The sequence below is a fragment of the Dipteris shenzhenensis genome, chromosome 5 (assembly GCF_047967505.1).
Source record: "Dipteris shenzhenensis isolate YYH24624 ecotype China chromosome 5, Dip_SZ_1.0, whole genome shotgun sequence".
Taxonomy (NCBI): domain Eukaryota; kingdom Viridiplantae; phylum Streptophyta; class Polypodiopsida; order Gleicheniales; family Dipteridaceae; genus Dipteris; species Dipteris shenzhenensis.
In genome coordinates this window covers 43,268,506-43,284,201 of record NC_141600.1, presented here as the reverse complement: position 1 = coordinate 43,284,201, position 15,696 = coordinate 43,268,506, and the positions used below count along the sequence as shown (strand labels likewise).

The 15,696-nt window shown below is 41.0% G+C and overlaps 1 protein-coding gene across 4 annotated transcripts in view; it reads right to left on the bottom strand.

Moving 5' to 3' along the window:
* Positions 1-15,696, bottom strand: part of LOC147902058 (nuclear-pore anchor-like) — a 194,651-nt gene that overhangs the window by 36,711 nt on the left and 142,244 nt on the right. For all 4 annotated transcript variants that reach the window (XR_015540999.1, XM_087374650.1, XM_087374651.1 and 1 more), the window contains exons 37-38: positions 5,670-5,783; positions 5,516-5,593 (exon numbers count right to left, since the gene is read on the bottom strand). Coding sequence is in view for 3 of the 4 variants with exons in the window: in XM_087374650.1 (XP_087230776.1) it covers positions 5,516-5,593; positions 5,670-5,783 (192 nt within the window). In the remaining variant the exon portion in view is untranslated. The remainder of the gene's footprint in view (positions 1-5,515; positions 5,594-5,669; positions 5,784-15,696) is intronic.

The following is a 15,696-nucleotide window of genomic DNA, read 5'->3' as shown; positions in this document are numbered from 1 at the left end:
GGAAGAAGTCTATGTCACACAACCCCCTGGCTTTGAGGTTTTCAATTCTGAAAATAAGGTATGCCGGCTTAGAAAATCCCTTTATGGTTTAAAGCACGCACCCAGGGCATGGTATGCCAAAATTCATGCACACTTACTATCCCTTGGTTTTCAGAATAGTCCCACAGAACCCACTCTTTATGTCCATGGGAGTGGATCTGATTTTTTAGTGCTGATTTTATATGTGGATGATATGCTTATCACGGGCCCAGATACTCAGCAAATTGCAGCTTTCAAGGCTGATTTGCAGCAGATTTTTGACATGTCAGACATGGGACGGCTCCATTATTATTTGGGCATTCAGTTTGCTCATGTTGAGGGGGGTATCATGATGTCTCAGTCCAAGTATATTGGACAGCTCCTTGGTCGTTTTCAGTTTGAGGATTGCAAGCCAATCTCTACTCCAGTGGACCCTGGCTTCAAATTCTCAGCTCATGATGGGAGCCCACCATGTGATATCACTCTTTATCAACAGGCTGTTGGATGCCTTATTTATTTATGTCACACCAGACCTGACTTGCAGTATGCAGTATCTCAGCTCAGCAGATTCATGCACATGCCCAGTTCACAGCATTGGCAAGCAGTGAAGAGAGTCTTCAGATATCTCAGAGGCACTCAGGATTTAGCCCTCTTCTATGGTGATCAGGGTTCACTTATCATGCATGCTTACACGGATAGTGACTGGGCAGGATGTTCCAACACCAGAGTGTCACATACTGGCAATTGTTTTTTGCTTGGCAATTCATGTATTTCTTGGCTCAGCAAGAAGCAACCGACAGTTGCCACGTCTAGCTGTGAGGCTGAGTACAAGGCATCTTTCACCGCTACAGTAGAGTGTGTTTGGCTCCGACAGTTACTTACAGATCTTGGTATTTGCCAAACATCCTCCACTATTGTCTACACTGACAGCCAGAGTGCTTTGGCCATTGCGCGTAACCCAGTGTTTCATGCACGTACCAAGCATATTGAAGTTCACTATCATTATGTTCGAGAGCGGTTGTCAGCAGGAGACATAGAGTTGTCCTATCTTCCCACAGAGGACAACATCGCAGATATGTTTACAAAGGCACTTCCTCGTCCCAAGTTCGAAGTCTTCCGACAAGCTTTACACTTGGTTCCCTTTGTTACATGATCTGACATTCCTTGTACATTCATAGGTGGCTATATCCTTTTGGATGAACATGAGCCACCATGACCAGAAACTACCAGGTATTCAGAGACGTTTCCAGAGTACTTCAGCCCATCCCATGGAGGGGGGTTTGTAGGCCATCTTCTGGTGGTTCTAGTGATGCCCTATAGGCCATGGTATGTGCCTTGTAGGCATAAGTGTAGGCACTTATAGTGTTAGTGCCTTTTAGGCCACATAGGACACTTAGTCCTATGTGACACCTAGGACACTTAGTCCTAGGTCTACGTACAAGTACTTTGTACTTGTGTGTTATCATCTATCTAAAGTTTGACGTGACTATTGATCTATTGACTCGTTACGTACCTGCACTCTCTCTTTCTTCGTTCCGTACCTTCAAGGAGATCATGGCTCAGGTGCAGGACTTGCTGTCCAAAGGGTTGATTCGGCCCAGCTCATCTCCTTTTTGCTCACTAGTACTTTTAGTCCAAAAGAAAGATGGTTCTTTTCGAATGTGCATTGATCACCGTGCATTGAATAAGATGACCATCAAAAATAGATTTCCGATACCACGCATAGATGTTGTGCTTGACCAGCTCAGAGGGGCAACACTTTTCAGCAGGATAGACTTGAAGAGTGGTTATCATCAAGTCAGAATACAACCACAAGATGTGCATAAGACAGCTTTTTGCACTACATTTGGGTTGTATGAATACTTAGTGATGCCTTTTGGGTTGACAAATGCTCCAACCACATTCAATAGAACGATGGATCGCATCTTCCGAAAGCACAGGTACTTCACAGGTACTTTCTTTGATGATATCCTAGTCTTCTTAAATACAGAAGAAGAGCACAGGGAACATCTTGCTTTGGTGTTTCAAGAACTTGGAAATCATCAGCGTTTGCCAATAGCGAGAAAAGTAAATTCTTTTTGGAAGAGATCCATTATCTGGGACACATAATAACCAAGAATGGAATACAGATGGATCCTGCAAAGATCCAAGCCATCCAAGAATGGCCTGAGCTGAAAACTGTGCATGAGGTCCGTAGTTTTTGGTGACTCTGCTCCTATTACAAGAGATTCATCAGGCATTTTGTTGATATCGCAGCTCCACTACATGACCTTACTAAGAAAAATGCAACCTTCACATGGGGAATGTCACAGAAGAAAGCATTCAATACACTCACGGAGAAGTTGACTACAGAGCCTATCCTTGTAATCCCGGATCTTTATCAACCTTTTGATGTTGATTGCAATGCCTGTGGAGAGTGTGTTGGGGCTGCATTACATCAGAATGGACATGTAGTAGCATACGAAAGCCGAAGATTGCGTGATGCTGAGAGATATTTGAAAATCTATGAAAAAGAATTGTTGGTTGTAGTTCATGCTGTGAATAATGGAAGCATTATCTTTTGGGTGCAGATTTTACTATTAAAACAGATCTCCAAAATCTGAGATATTTTCTAACTCAGACAAACCTCTCCGAGAAGCATATGAAATGGGCAAATATGCTCTCAATGTATCATTTTCAGATTGTCCATACTCCACGAGTTCGAAACAGAGTGGCAGATGCCTTGTCCTGAAGACCCCAGGTCAACAATGTGACTATTGCTTATCATTAGTACCTGGAAGGCATGAGGGAGCAATATGCTAATGATGCAGATTTTGGTGAGATTTTACAGCAAATGCAAGAGGGACAGTCCACCAATCACTATTCCCTCAAAGATGGGTATTTAATGAAAGATGACTGCCTATGCATCACCCAGGAGATGAGGAAAAAGATTTTAGAAGAATGCCATGCACCTCCCTATGCTGGACATAGAGGAATTACAGCAACAACTCTAGCACTAGAGAGGGATTTCTTCTAGCTAGGGATGCGAAAAGATATACATCAGTTTGTTACTGAATGCCTTACGTGTCAGAAAGTAAAGTATGATAGACAGAAGGCACCTGGCCTACTTATGCCTCTTCCCGTGCCTCATGCACCGTGGGAAAGTATTACAATAGACTTCATTTTTTATTTGCCAAGATCAAAGTCAGGGAATGATGGGATTTGGACTATCATTGATAGATTCAGCAAGCAAGCCCATTTCATTCCGGTTCGTAAAACCATAAAGGCAGATCATATGGCTTAGCTTTTCATGGCACAGATCTTTAAGCACCATGGTATGCCCAAGTCCATTGTTAGTGATCGAGATCCCAGAATGACCAGTCTATTCTGGAGAGCTTTATTTGATAATATGGAGACGAATTTGAATTTTTCTTCTTCTTTCCATCCCCAGATAGATGGTCAAAGTGAAGTGGCAAATTCTACAGCATTGGATATGCTGAAATGCTACGTGGGTGACCAAGGTTTAGACTGGGAAAAATACCTACCATTGGTAGAGTTTGCTTACAATAATACAATACACAACTCTACAAGGAAAGCCCCCTTTGAGGTCATCTATGAGAAGGTGATTCTACCACCTATCCTGAGGACCAAGGACAAAATATTTGCAACTGATCAGTTTGTGAGAGACCTCCAAACAGCTTATTACCAAGTCCGGACAGCAATTGAAAGGTCTCAAGAGTAGCATAAAAGAGCTGCAGATAAGCATACGAGACAGTTAGATCTCAAAGAACGGGATTGGGTACTTTTAAAGTTCGAGAAAGCTAGGCTCCGCAAGTTTAAAGGCAAACAGAAAGTGTATGCAAAGTTATCCCCCAAATACTATGGCCCTTTCAAGGTTACATAAAGAATAAAGGAGGTTGCATACAGGTTAGCATTGCCAGAGCATTGGAGGATTCACAATGCATTCCATGTGAGTCTTCTAAAGAAATTTCAGGGGCCAGAGCCTACAGAGGCAATATCAGAGGATCCACCAGAAGTGAATAAGCTTGAGGAGGTCCTTCAGCAAGAGCAGATTGTGTACCATACTGTACGCAAAGACCCTCAGGGCAAGGAATTTTACAAGTACCTTGTAAAATTCAAGAATTATAGGACAACATGTCTTCATCCATCCACTTGGCCGAGGGGATGTCACCACAATGTAAATATCCTAAGTCAAAGTACAGTTTACCATTTATTTGATCATAATTAAAGAATTTTCCATCTAGGTTAATTATGGTCAAAAGAGTTCTTCTATTGGTCAAAGAATTGACAACAGTCAAAGATACTTGACTTCGGTCAAGTAAGCCTGATTTAGGTCAAGAAGACTTGGTTTATACCAAGAAGGTTAACTGCGGTTAACCAAGATGTGCCAACTGCGGTTGGAGAGTTGTGCCAACTTCAGTTGGAGAGACTTGACTATAATTAAGGCACCTCAACCCTTGGTCAAAGCCCCTTAATTATGATCAATAGTGTTGACTCTGCTTAACTAGATAATAAATGTGTGTGCACATGTGTTCAGTGGGGATGCCCACCGTGACTAGGATTACTCGACAGTTTATTATTTTTGCATGCAAAGCGCTAACTATTAATGGATGCCATGGTGGTACGCCTTAATTAATTGTTGCAGGTACTATGAGAGCTAAAGACCCAAGCAATTTGGAGCGTAGCAAGCATTTCGGAGGCCACCCGCATGACCAAGTGCTACGAAGATCCCAGAAATTGCCCTCAGAGGCATGTAATAGGACTTAGTCTAGATTTTAGACAAGTGGCATGTTGCCATTTGCAATGAAGCTCTTGTAAAGATTGATTCACGCTTTGGATTTTTAGAGAAGGAGCTCTACGCTGAACTGTGTACTCCAATTCTCTCTCATGAATAAAAACATTCAGGGTAATCCAGCCCGGCGCTTTGTCCTGGTCCCTAGTGTATCTGTAGAGAGAGGGAGTGAGGGAGAGCTTTAGAGTGTGTTTTGCAGTAATTTATGACCAAGGTTTCACCCTAGAACTAAATGCATGTGAAATGCATGATACAACCACAAACGCAGGAGAGCAACACAATCTGTCATTTCAGCCAGATGAGTTGTACGCTTCCCCAACCATGTTCTGCATCATCCCTGCCTGCAGCTTGGTTACTCGCACCTTGAAAAATGACTGTCTTTTTCTTCTCCACAGTATAAAGTTTACACAAAATGCCATCAATATAGAACTTCATAGATTAGGTCAACGTCCCTTTTCAAGGCATTTCAGAGAAATGTATCACTTGGTTGACCATCAAAAGCTTTAACTACTTCCCCAAACAGTTCAAATTCCAAACGTTCCTGCAGACACTTCTGTTTTAAAACTTGCCTTGAATGCCTGATGTGAGTAAATACTTTATGACCATGCACTTTAATAATGTGAAGAACTTTAAACAAAATAAAACAACCTCACATGTAGCCTTAAAACACGTATAGAGTCATTGAAAAGTGCAATAGACTAATACCTGACACTCCTCAAAATTCCGCTTGTTTTCTAGCCTTAACTGTGTATTACTTTCACGCAGTAAATTGATCTCTCTGACCTGCCAAGTAGCATCCTCAAATTAATGTATTGAGACTTTTGATCAATAAAATGTAAATTATCATTAAAGGGTATACCTGAGCCTGCAAAGATTTAAATTCCTCATCGCTGCAGAGGGTTGCTCGGGAACTCTCATGCTCACGCCGAAGACTTGCTTGAGCATACTCTGCTGAATGAAGAGCAGATTCCAGCTACAATCAGCATAAAAACAAAGCAGTCAGATACAGCCCTATATTACCGAGCTCATAGCTATAGAGAACAAACAAAAATAGAACAGAATAGAAAAAGTGCAGTTCAAGCTGAGAGCAGGCGAAGTAGCAGCCAATAGTTATCTCGGTTTCACAATCAAAGGGTGGGTCAAGATTTTCACTGCTAAGGCTTACTTGACACTACGTGTACTACGGTCTTTGCATCACCTAGATTGTACCATCAGGATACAATGAAAAAGGAGAGTTAGTCTTTTGTTGCATCCACTTTGGAAAGCCACCATCGCTATGCTATCCATCTCACCACCAAATTGCTAAATTGTCGATAGGGCATTAAATTGTTTGCATTCTCGAGTCCAATGCATGTGTTTGTAATGATGCACAACATGGAAACGTCAACCTCCTGGAAAGGGACACTACTTAACCAAGCGTCGGTCATGTTTAATATTTATAAGCAAGATGTGGCTATAGCAAGTTCCAAACTCTATTTGCCAAGGATGGAACCCTAAGTAGCAATATCTTGTAAAGTATATATTCCCAACGCCTAAAGACCTCATCCATGCTAGCTTTAATATCAATCATTAGCAGCCATTTCTAGGCCTTACTATGGCTATGCTCAAAGTTCAAAGCCTAATCGTTATTGATGTCATTATTATAGTCTTGTTGACTATAGCCACATCGGCCACGGCACGGGTTCTAGTGAATGCTTTGTGTAGTTAAGTTGGGGATGCCAAACTAAACATGTGTTTTGCCAACCTAGATGCTTGGTATTGTGGGTAATTCCATGTTCATACTAATGTTGCTAGTGTGACGTCTTGTGTATTTTGAAGCTTGTATATCAAGCGTAATTGTGTTGGGATTAGTTGGTGTGATGATTCATCAATTAAATGTTACTACCACAATTGGCACATAATGAGAAATGGAGATGGTGAAGATAATTTGATGTTCAAATTAAGCTACACTTGCCTTATTTGTACATACAAAAGTTGTACACAATGTCTAAAGTTTAAAAATCCTTCATATTATTATAACATAACTTCCTTGTATTAAACAAATTAAAATGTATTATAAAGGTTATTGGTAAACCCAAGCACAATTGTAGTAGTACTTGCGGATGCAAACAATAATACAAAAAAGAAAAAGACGAGCTGCAAATATTGCAGGAAACCAGGTCATTATACCTCTAAATGCCGAAAGTGCATAGAATCGGAGAAGAAGAAGAAGCAATCTAGCCCTAAAATGATGCTTTCTCTTCTCATGAGCAAGAAGAATCAGAAAAAAAGAAAAAGAAGAGATTATTGCCGGAAACCAGGTCATGATATCTTTGAATGCCAAAAGGGCATAGAATCGGAGAAGAAGAGCAGTCTAGCCCTACACAATGATGCTTCCTCTTCTCATGAGAAGGATGAATCATCCAATTCTGCTCATCATGATTGGGCCTTGGTAGCTACACATGCATATAAACCTTCCATTCATGATTCTTGCATGGCACTTTTAGATGTATTCAATGCATGGTATTTTGATAGTTGTGCTTCTAGGCATATCACTTCTTGCAAGCTCTTCCAAAGGGGGCGTGTGACTTGTGAAAATAATGCATCTTATGGCGTTAAGCGCATTGGCCACATTAAGCTTACTGCAACATCAAGTGATACAAGATGTTTTGTATGTTCCAGGGATCAAGAAGAATCTCAAGTCCATTTCAACCATTGCTACATCTGGATATGGAGTTATCTTTTATGATTACCATTGTGCGGTCTATGATTTCGGAAACGGTAATACCGTTGTTATCATGGGGACATTCACAGTGACAAAGAGACAGACACTCCATCACTTGTAGTAGAGGATTCTATGGTTGCAGATACTCGTTCGTGGCATGAGCGATGTGGGCATTTGAAGTATGGCAGCCTGGTTAAGATTGCATTCACAAAATGTGGGTGTTGATCTTCCCAAGCTGCATGTGTTGCCCAACCATGTTTGTGAGGGATGCCTACTTAGGAAAACCCATTGGTCTTCTTACCCTAAAGATGGGAGTGTTGGTTCACAGTGATGTATGTGGCCCATTTCGGCAACGTCTATTTGTGGCTATCCTTAATATGTTATCTTTGTGGATGACTTCAACATGCATCCTTCGGTTTACCCATTGAAATCCAAGTCAGATGTCTTTGCTATTAGAATTATTGATATATTCTAGGCAGTGACCAATGTAATGCCAATAAGTGGGTTATTGACCTTCGAAGATTCATGAGCGGCATCGCCTTTCCCGGGGGGGGGGCACTTTTTCCTCAATTAGAGGTTTTTTCCCCCAACCACAGTTAGTTCACTAACTACAGCTAGTGAATAGGGAAAGGTTTTGTCACTTAGACAAAACCTTCTCTCTCTTGTACTTTGTTCACTTCTTCTATTGCAAACTTACGTTCAGCTCTCACTCTCTTGCTCCCATTCAGTCGTCTGCTCATTTCCTTCATTTGGTATCAGACCTGCTTCCACCTCCCAGATTTGCTCCTAGCTCCCTGCTCTCAGCTAGCACCCGTCCGTACAGCTTCCACGCGTGCAGCTCCCATCCGTACAACATATGGACTATTCATCCATACAACGTACTGTTCTGCTGTACCAAGCGCCGCCATTAGCTCATCGTACAACGTCGTACTAAGCGCCGCACCAAGCGCGCCGCTCATCCGTACAATAGTATGGTCAGTCGTAATGTTCCGTACATCCGTACCGTACTGCAGGCTCACGTGGCCATTCCGTACTATTTCGTACCCAACCTCCCGCACGTGCGACGCAACTTTTGTCCATACAGTTCCATATCTGCGCCGTATGTCCGTACAGCTCCTATGCCATTCTGTTCGTACTGTGTACGGATTTCCGTACAACTGTGCTACCTGTAAAAATACCTTCCAAAGATCACCTTCAAGAATGGAACCTGCACAGAAGGCCTGTAGGAAAATTGTACGGATTCCGTACATGCCTTCTGTGCAGGTTCCATTCTTGCAAGCATTCTTGCAGGTGATCTTTGGAAGGCATTCTTACAGGTAGGCCATTGTTTGGCTTGCATTCTGGGAGTGCATTTTGGGCATTTTATTCTTTGCAGACATTGCAATTAGTTTGCAAGATCCACACCAGAATTTGGGGCTTTGTGGTTTTTCTTGCAATTTTGGCAGAGAAATTGGGGCTTTTGCAGACAGAGTGCAAATTTTGCAACATTTGGGGCTTTCAGTCTATTTGCCCTCTTTTTAATGCAATTTCCCACAAGAAATTGGGGCTTTTGTATTTTGGTTTGCAATTTTGCAGTTGAAAGAGCATTTTGGTAGTTTGCAAGCAATTTTGGACTCAGAGTGAGTCAATTTGCAAACTTTTGCCACTTTTTAAAGATTTTTGCGCAATTAGCAGAGCATTGTGGTGCATTTCGAGCCTTTGATAGGCTATGACAATATTTGTCACTATGGGCAGATTTTACTTTTGCATTTTGCATCCCAGGAAGGGATTTTACTTGTTCAGTTTGCTGTATTTTTTAGTTTATCGGGCAAAAATGGCTCAGAACAACCCCAATGAGGTGTTTGGAGTCCTCACATAGGAGGATAAGTTGGATGGCACCAACTACTCCTTGTGGCGTTTTATGGTTCGCAACATCTTGGTTGGCACACATCTTTGGGATTATGTCAATGGAGATGAAGCAAGGCCAGATTCTGAGATTCCATGAATACTCACCTCACAAAGCTTCAGGATTTGAGGAAGCAATTGCTGAATATTGATGAAGTTATTCCAGATACAGAGATGATTACCACCACTCTGAATTCTCTTCCTGAGTCCTATCTTGGTTATGGGCACATGAGCTATGGCAGCTTAATGACACTTCAGAAGCATGCTATGGTTGATGCATTGCCTCCTTTGGAGTCACCTCCTCCTCATGCATGTGAGGGTTGCATCCTTGGCAAGATATCCTTGGCAAGATGCATAGATTTCCTTTCAAGAAGGATGGTGCAATGAGAGCTACACGCAAATTACAGCTCATTCACAGTGATGTCTGCGGTCCCATGAGGACGCCTGCTTTTGGTGGTTATCTCTATTATGTTACATTCATAGATGACTTCACCAATTACACTTGGGTCTATGGTCGAAAAATCAGAAGTGTTTATGTATTTCAAACACTTTGTGGCTATGATTGAGAATGAGACAGGACTCAAGGTACACACACTTCGCACAGATAGAGGGGGGGAGTATATGTCTCATGAGTTTGAGGCATTTTTGAAGGAGAAAGGCATCAGGCATCAGCTTACAGTGAGGCTTACACCTCAGCAAAATGGTAAAGCTGAGCGCAAGAATTGCACTCTTATGGAGATGGGTAGATGCCCCACAGGTTTTGGCTTGAAGGCCTCATGTGTGCCAACTATGTTTTGAATCGGGCTCCCACAAAGGCTTTGAAGACAATCACTCCCTATGAGGCGCTGCAGCATGCAATGAACACCCACTGTGTTACAAAGATGCTTTTGAGAGCAATGATCGGATGGATGCTATGAAATCTGAGTTAGATTCAGTCTCACTCTCCTAGTAGAGACCTAAGCCTCTGCCAGAGAACATCTAGGAGATGGTTGCTAGTATCATTGCCTAGAACATCTAGCTAGCACTTGGGAGTTGTGTGACTTGCCTAAAGGCAAGTGTGCACTAGGCATTAAGTGGTTATAGAAACTCAAAAGGAAGGCCGATGGCCGAGTTGGCCGCTACAAGGATCAACTTGTTACAAAACGCTACGCTCAACAACAAGGAATTGATTTTGAGAAAACTTCTGCATTCACGTCACGCATTACAACCATCAGGTGTGTCATTGGCATAGCAGCCCATGTTCATTGGCAAGTGCAACAGCTAGACATCAAAGCCACGCTGCTTCACGGAGATTTGCAAGAGGAGGTCTATGTCTCTCAGCCTCTTGGTTCTGAAATCAAAAGATCTGAAAATAAGGTGTGTCAGTTACGCAAAGCCTATATGGTTTGAAGCAAGCACCCTGGGGACGTCTTCACGACCAAGAAGATACGTATTCTTCACTTCCTCTATGTTTTGTCTGTTTTCTATATCAAATAAGTAAAAGAATTAATTTAGGAGATATGCCGTATAAGTTTAGGACAATGCTAATCTATTTTAGCAAAAGAAGACTGATAGATCAAGAGATGATAGCCTATATAGGATTATCTAGGTGAATCTAGGATATTAAAATTATAAAGCTTTGCCAAAACTTGATTGAGCAGGATAAAATCTCAAAACTTGAATACATGATTGTCCATGAGGCTAGCTAAGCATGAGAAAACAATGAATTAAAGGGTTGATGACTTTAGAGGTTGCAATTCATGCAAATATTTTGCATTTAAGAAAATATATATGATCACATTATATATCTTTCAAAGACCATATTGTGATTATACTATTTGGTAGTTCTAAAAAGAAATACTTTTGTGTACCATTAGTTTGAGTAAATGCCAACAAGATAGTTCCCAATTGTTTACATGATATTGCTCAAAACATATGCTATGCTTTGACAAATTCTTTCACAAAATTAAAGAGGAAAAATCCTATAAACACTTGATAACATTCTAGCTAAGCAAGAGGGGGGAAATATCAATATTAGACAAGAATATAGATTTGATAAACTTCTTTGTGACATTGTATATATGAATATTGTTGATAAAACATCAAAGAATACTTAAAATACGGTTATGCTAGATAGTAATTTTTAGCTGCAAAAGAAAATACATGCGGGATCATTCCTAGATACCAGAGCACTGAGTTAATAACAGGAGCAATCCAAAACTTTGAAGTGTGATTAGACAATGATGTACATATATTTTTTCTACTGGCCATAGATTAATGTATTTCATTTATTGCTACTCACATTATAAGAAAAGACTTAAAATTTTAGGCATTGTATTTATGACTTTTCTCAATGTCATACTAGAATAAAAAAGCAAAGATGTTGAGAAAATTGACCACAACAATGTTATACCCAATTAACAAGATCAATAAATTGATGTTGTATCGTAAATCTTACTAGTATAGGATAATAAAACTAATAGCAATTTAGTGACCTTTTCATAAGTTTGAATTTGGATGATTCATTATGTCTTATGAAATTATATTTCTTACATCAATTGCTCAGGATATTGAATTATAGTCATGTTGACTATAGCAAAGTATTCCATATGACCGCACAAGATGAGGCAAGGGTCCTAGTCGATGCTTTGCATGGTTTAATTGGAGACACCTAACTCAACCTATGTTTTGCTAGACTAGATGGTTGGTATTGTGGGTGATTCCATATTAATACTCATGTCTATAGTGTGACTGGTGTTATTGCGATTGGAGGTATTGTGTATTTTGATGTCTGTATACAAGCGTAATTGTGTTGGAATTAGTAACAAAATTGGCATCTTAAGTACAGATGATGCGTTCAATAACGAGGAATGGGGCTAATTTATTTTACTAATTTTGGATTAGGGTATTTTAATCCTTAAAATATTTTGAGCTCTTGGAGCTATGTTGAGCGATCCCTCTAGTTGTTGACAAGAGATGATTTTTTATGTACTATTAATGGCTCTTTATGCTTTCAATGGACGCTTATGAATACCCAACATCCAACCTGGCAAGGGGATCAGCCGACCTGCCACATTAGGAGCTGACCATCAGCAGCCAATCGCCACATGGCATTTTTGTCCCTACGTCTGCCACCCAAACACGTGGCTGTTTCCCACGCCAGCTGCCCTTTGCCACATGGTTATTTCCACATTATTTGTGGCAGATTTATACCATACATGCCATGTCATCATGCAACATGCCATGTCACCATTCAGCCCTGATTTGGGGATGTTTGGCAAACGACGCTGCTGTCCACATATCAGCCTCTCTATCTAGCTGATAAGGGCTAAAATATGAAGCCTAGGGTATGATTCAGAATCATAGTATAGTTATCATGAAACACGTTCCAGCCAAGCTGAAACCTAGAAAAATTTTTATTTCTGAAACCTCGTGTTTTGAAGTTGATGAAAGTTTCAATGCCCTGAACTACAAGTTTCATGTACATCTCGATCGTTTTTCCTTTTGCGAAGTCACGCACATTGCTCGACACCTATTTCAAAATACGTAGATGAAGAGGATTGAGCTCTTCATCTATTTCACCTTTACTTTGAGTTTGAAACTTTGCTATATCCTCTGTTTTATTTTTTTAATCAGCTCCCTCCTAGCTTGAATTGAGATTTATGTCACAAATCTTTTTCATTTTTGTTAATGAAGTATAAAGCTATTAGTTGCAATTTGCCAATGATATTGAATCTTTGATGATATTACACGTCACAATGCTCTAGCAATGAATATATTGTGCATTGTCATGTCTTTAGTTGTGCATTAGCAGATTAGGCTAAATTCATCATTTCTGGGTCCTTAAAATCTCTTTATTACAAAAAACCTTTTTATAAATGTTTATAACTTGGTCTTAAATGTTTCAAATCATTTGAACCCCATTTTCATATGAGAACTTTCGAAACTGCACAGTAACTCTGTTACCACTTAGACCTAGTATGGCCTTGTAGGCTAGTCTTAAGACTCGGTCAACCCTTGGGTTGACTTCACTGGTCAACCATATGATTGACTTCAGGGCCATATAGGCCTCCCCTTTGTACGTTCTCATTATCCATTTGCAAGTACTTCATGTTCCTTCAGCTTGTTGTTTGCTCCCTTGCACTCCACTCTCATTCCATTGCTTCCCACACCCAACAGTGGTACCAAAGCCAGGTTCTCTTGTTCCTACCTGCCTCCCCTCGTGCTAATTACTCACCCTCCCATTGCTCCTACCTGCCATTTTGCTCCAGTTCAGTCTTGTGCCTCATTTTGTCGCCAGAAACTTGTTTGGAGTGGAAAAACCCAACGGCTTTTTTATTTTGGTTTGAGGTTCGATTTTGACATTTCTCAAAATTTTTGAGCTACCCGCATACAAACGACCCTGTCCCGCACCATTTCGACTGAGATTTTTTTTGCTCGTAAATCTGTACGGACCTAGACGCACACGTGTGCGACGCTACCAAGACTCCATACGACTGCCTGGTACAATAGGATTTGAAGCTTTTCCCCCTCGTTTATGTCACATTTGCACACATTACAATGACATTGAGGCGATTTTGCTCTAGAAATTGGGGCTTTTGTGTCACATTTGCAGATTTTGCAGTGACACTTGCTCCTTTTGGTCACAGTTTGGGGCTTTTGAAGTATTTGCCATATTTTTTACTCCCATTTCAACTCTAACATTGGGGATTTTGGATCTAGTGCTGACAGATTGCAGGATATTTTCAGATTTGCAGGTTATTTTGTAACATTTGCCTAAATAGCAGTGACATTTGGTTGCTTTGGTATTTTTTCAATGACATTGGCAAGAAATTGCAGCAAATTTGGTCACATTTGCAAAATTATAGCTCATTTTGGGACTTTTACCACTTTGCCCTCTTTTGGGCATAATTGCCCTCTCCAAATTTGGAGCTTTTGCCAGATGTGCTGATATTTGCAGCATTCTTTGCTTGACACATCTAAATTTGGATTCCATTTGCATTTGCTCTTTGATTTGGGCCATTTGTCCTTTGAAATTTGTGGCATTCAGCCATCATTTGGAACAGATTCAGCTACATTTTCCCTTTGTTTTGGGCTGGCCATTTGCAGGACAGCTATTTGCAGGGGGGTCCTTTGATTGGGCAGATATTTTCTTGCAGGTCGTTTTGAGAACATCTTATGCATTTTGCTTAGTGTTTGAGCAGCCATCTTGGCATTGACACTTCCACATTTTCTGTCATTTTTTGTCTGACATTTGCAGCCAGTAGTCAGATACTTGGGCAGCCAGCTCTTTGCATTGAGACCAGAGTTGCTTATTTGAACAGGCAGCTCTTTGCATGGATGCCTGTTTGACACAAGTCGAAGACTTCAGAGAGCAGCTCATCAATGTTGATGAGATTGTACCAGACTCACAGGTTGTGTCTACCACACTTGATGGGCATCCTGACTTGTATCGAGGATTTGCTACAACAGTCCGACTAGTGGCCATGGGTAAACCCAACCACTATTCTTTTGATCAACTCATTTCCTTACTCCTACAGGAGGAGCGGAATTGCCAAAACAGGGCTGCTTCCACTCATGCAGATCAAGCCTTTGCTACTGATCACAGGGGCAAAGGAAAAGGCGGGGAAATTTACAGCAAGCCCAAACCTACATCTGGTACCTCATCCTCTTCCTCTCCTGCTGATGACATCTTTGAGAGGAAGAGTAAGAGGATGAGGTACCAGATGAAGAAGAAACACTGCAATTATTGCAAGAAACCAGGTCATGACATCTCTGAGTGCCAGAAGCGTATTGCTTCCGAGAAGAAGCAGTAGGGACAGCCAAGACAGCAAGGTCTTGTTGTCGCAAGTACTCCAGCTGCTAATGTCACAAAATACAAAGGCAGCCAATCTTGCTCATGATGAGGGGGCATTTATCGTGGAGTGTCATTATAATCCTGCTCTGTATGATTCAGCTTTTGCAGCCTCGGATTCCACCTCAGACTGGTACTTTGATAGTGGTGCTTCCAAACACATCACTTCCTGCAAAAAACTATTGCACACATTGAGTGGTTTTCCAAAGGGGGGCACTGTCACTTGTGCAAATAATGCAGCCTATCCCGTGAAAGGGATTGGTCAACTGCTTGTCAGTACAGTGTGAGGTGATACCATTCCAATTCTGGAAGTTTTGTATGTTCAATGATAAAAAAGAATCTGATTTCTATCTCAGCCATCTCCACACATGACTTCAGAGTTCTTTTTTATGGTTATCGCTGTGCCGTTTATGCTAATAGGTATGACAAGTATATTGTACTTACTGGAACACTATCATCTTAACA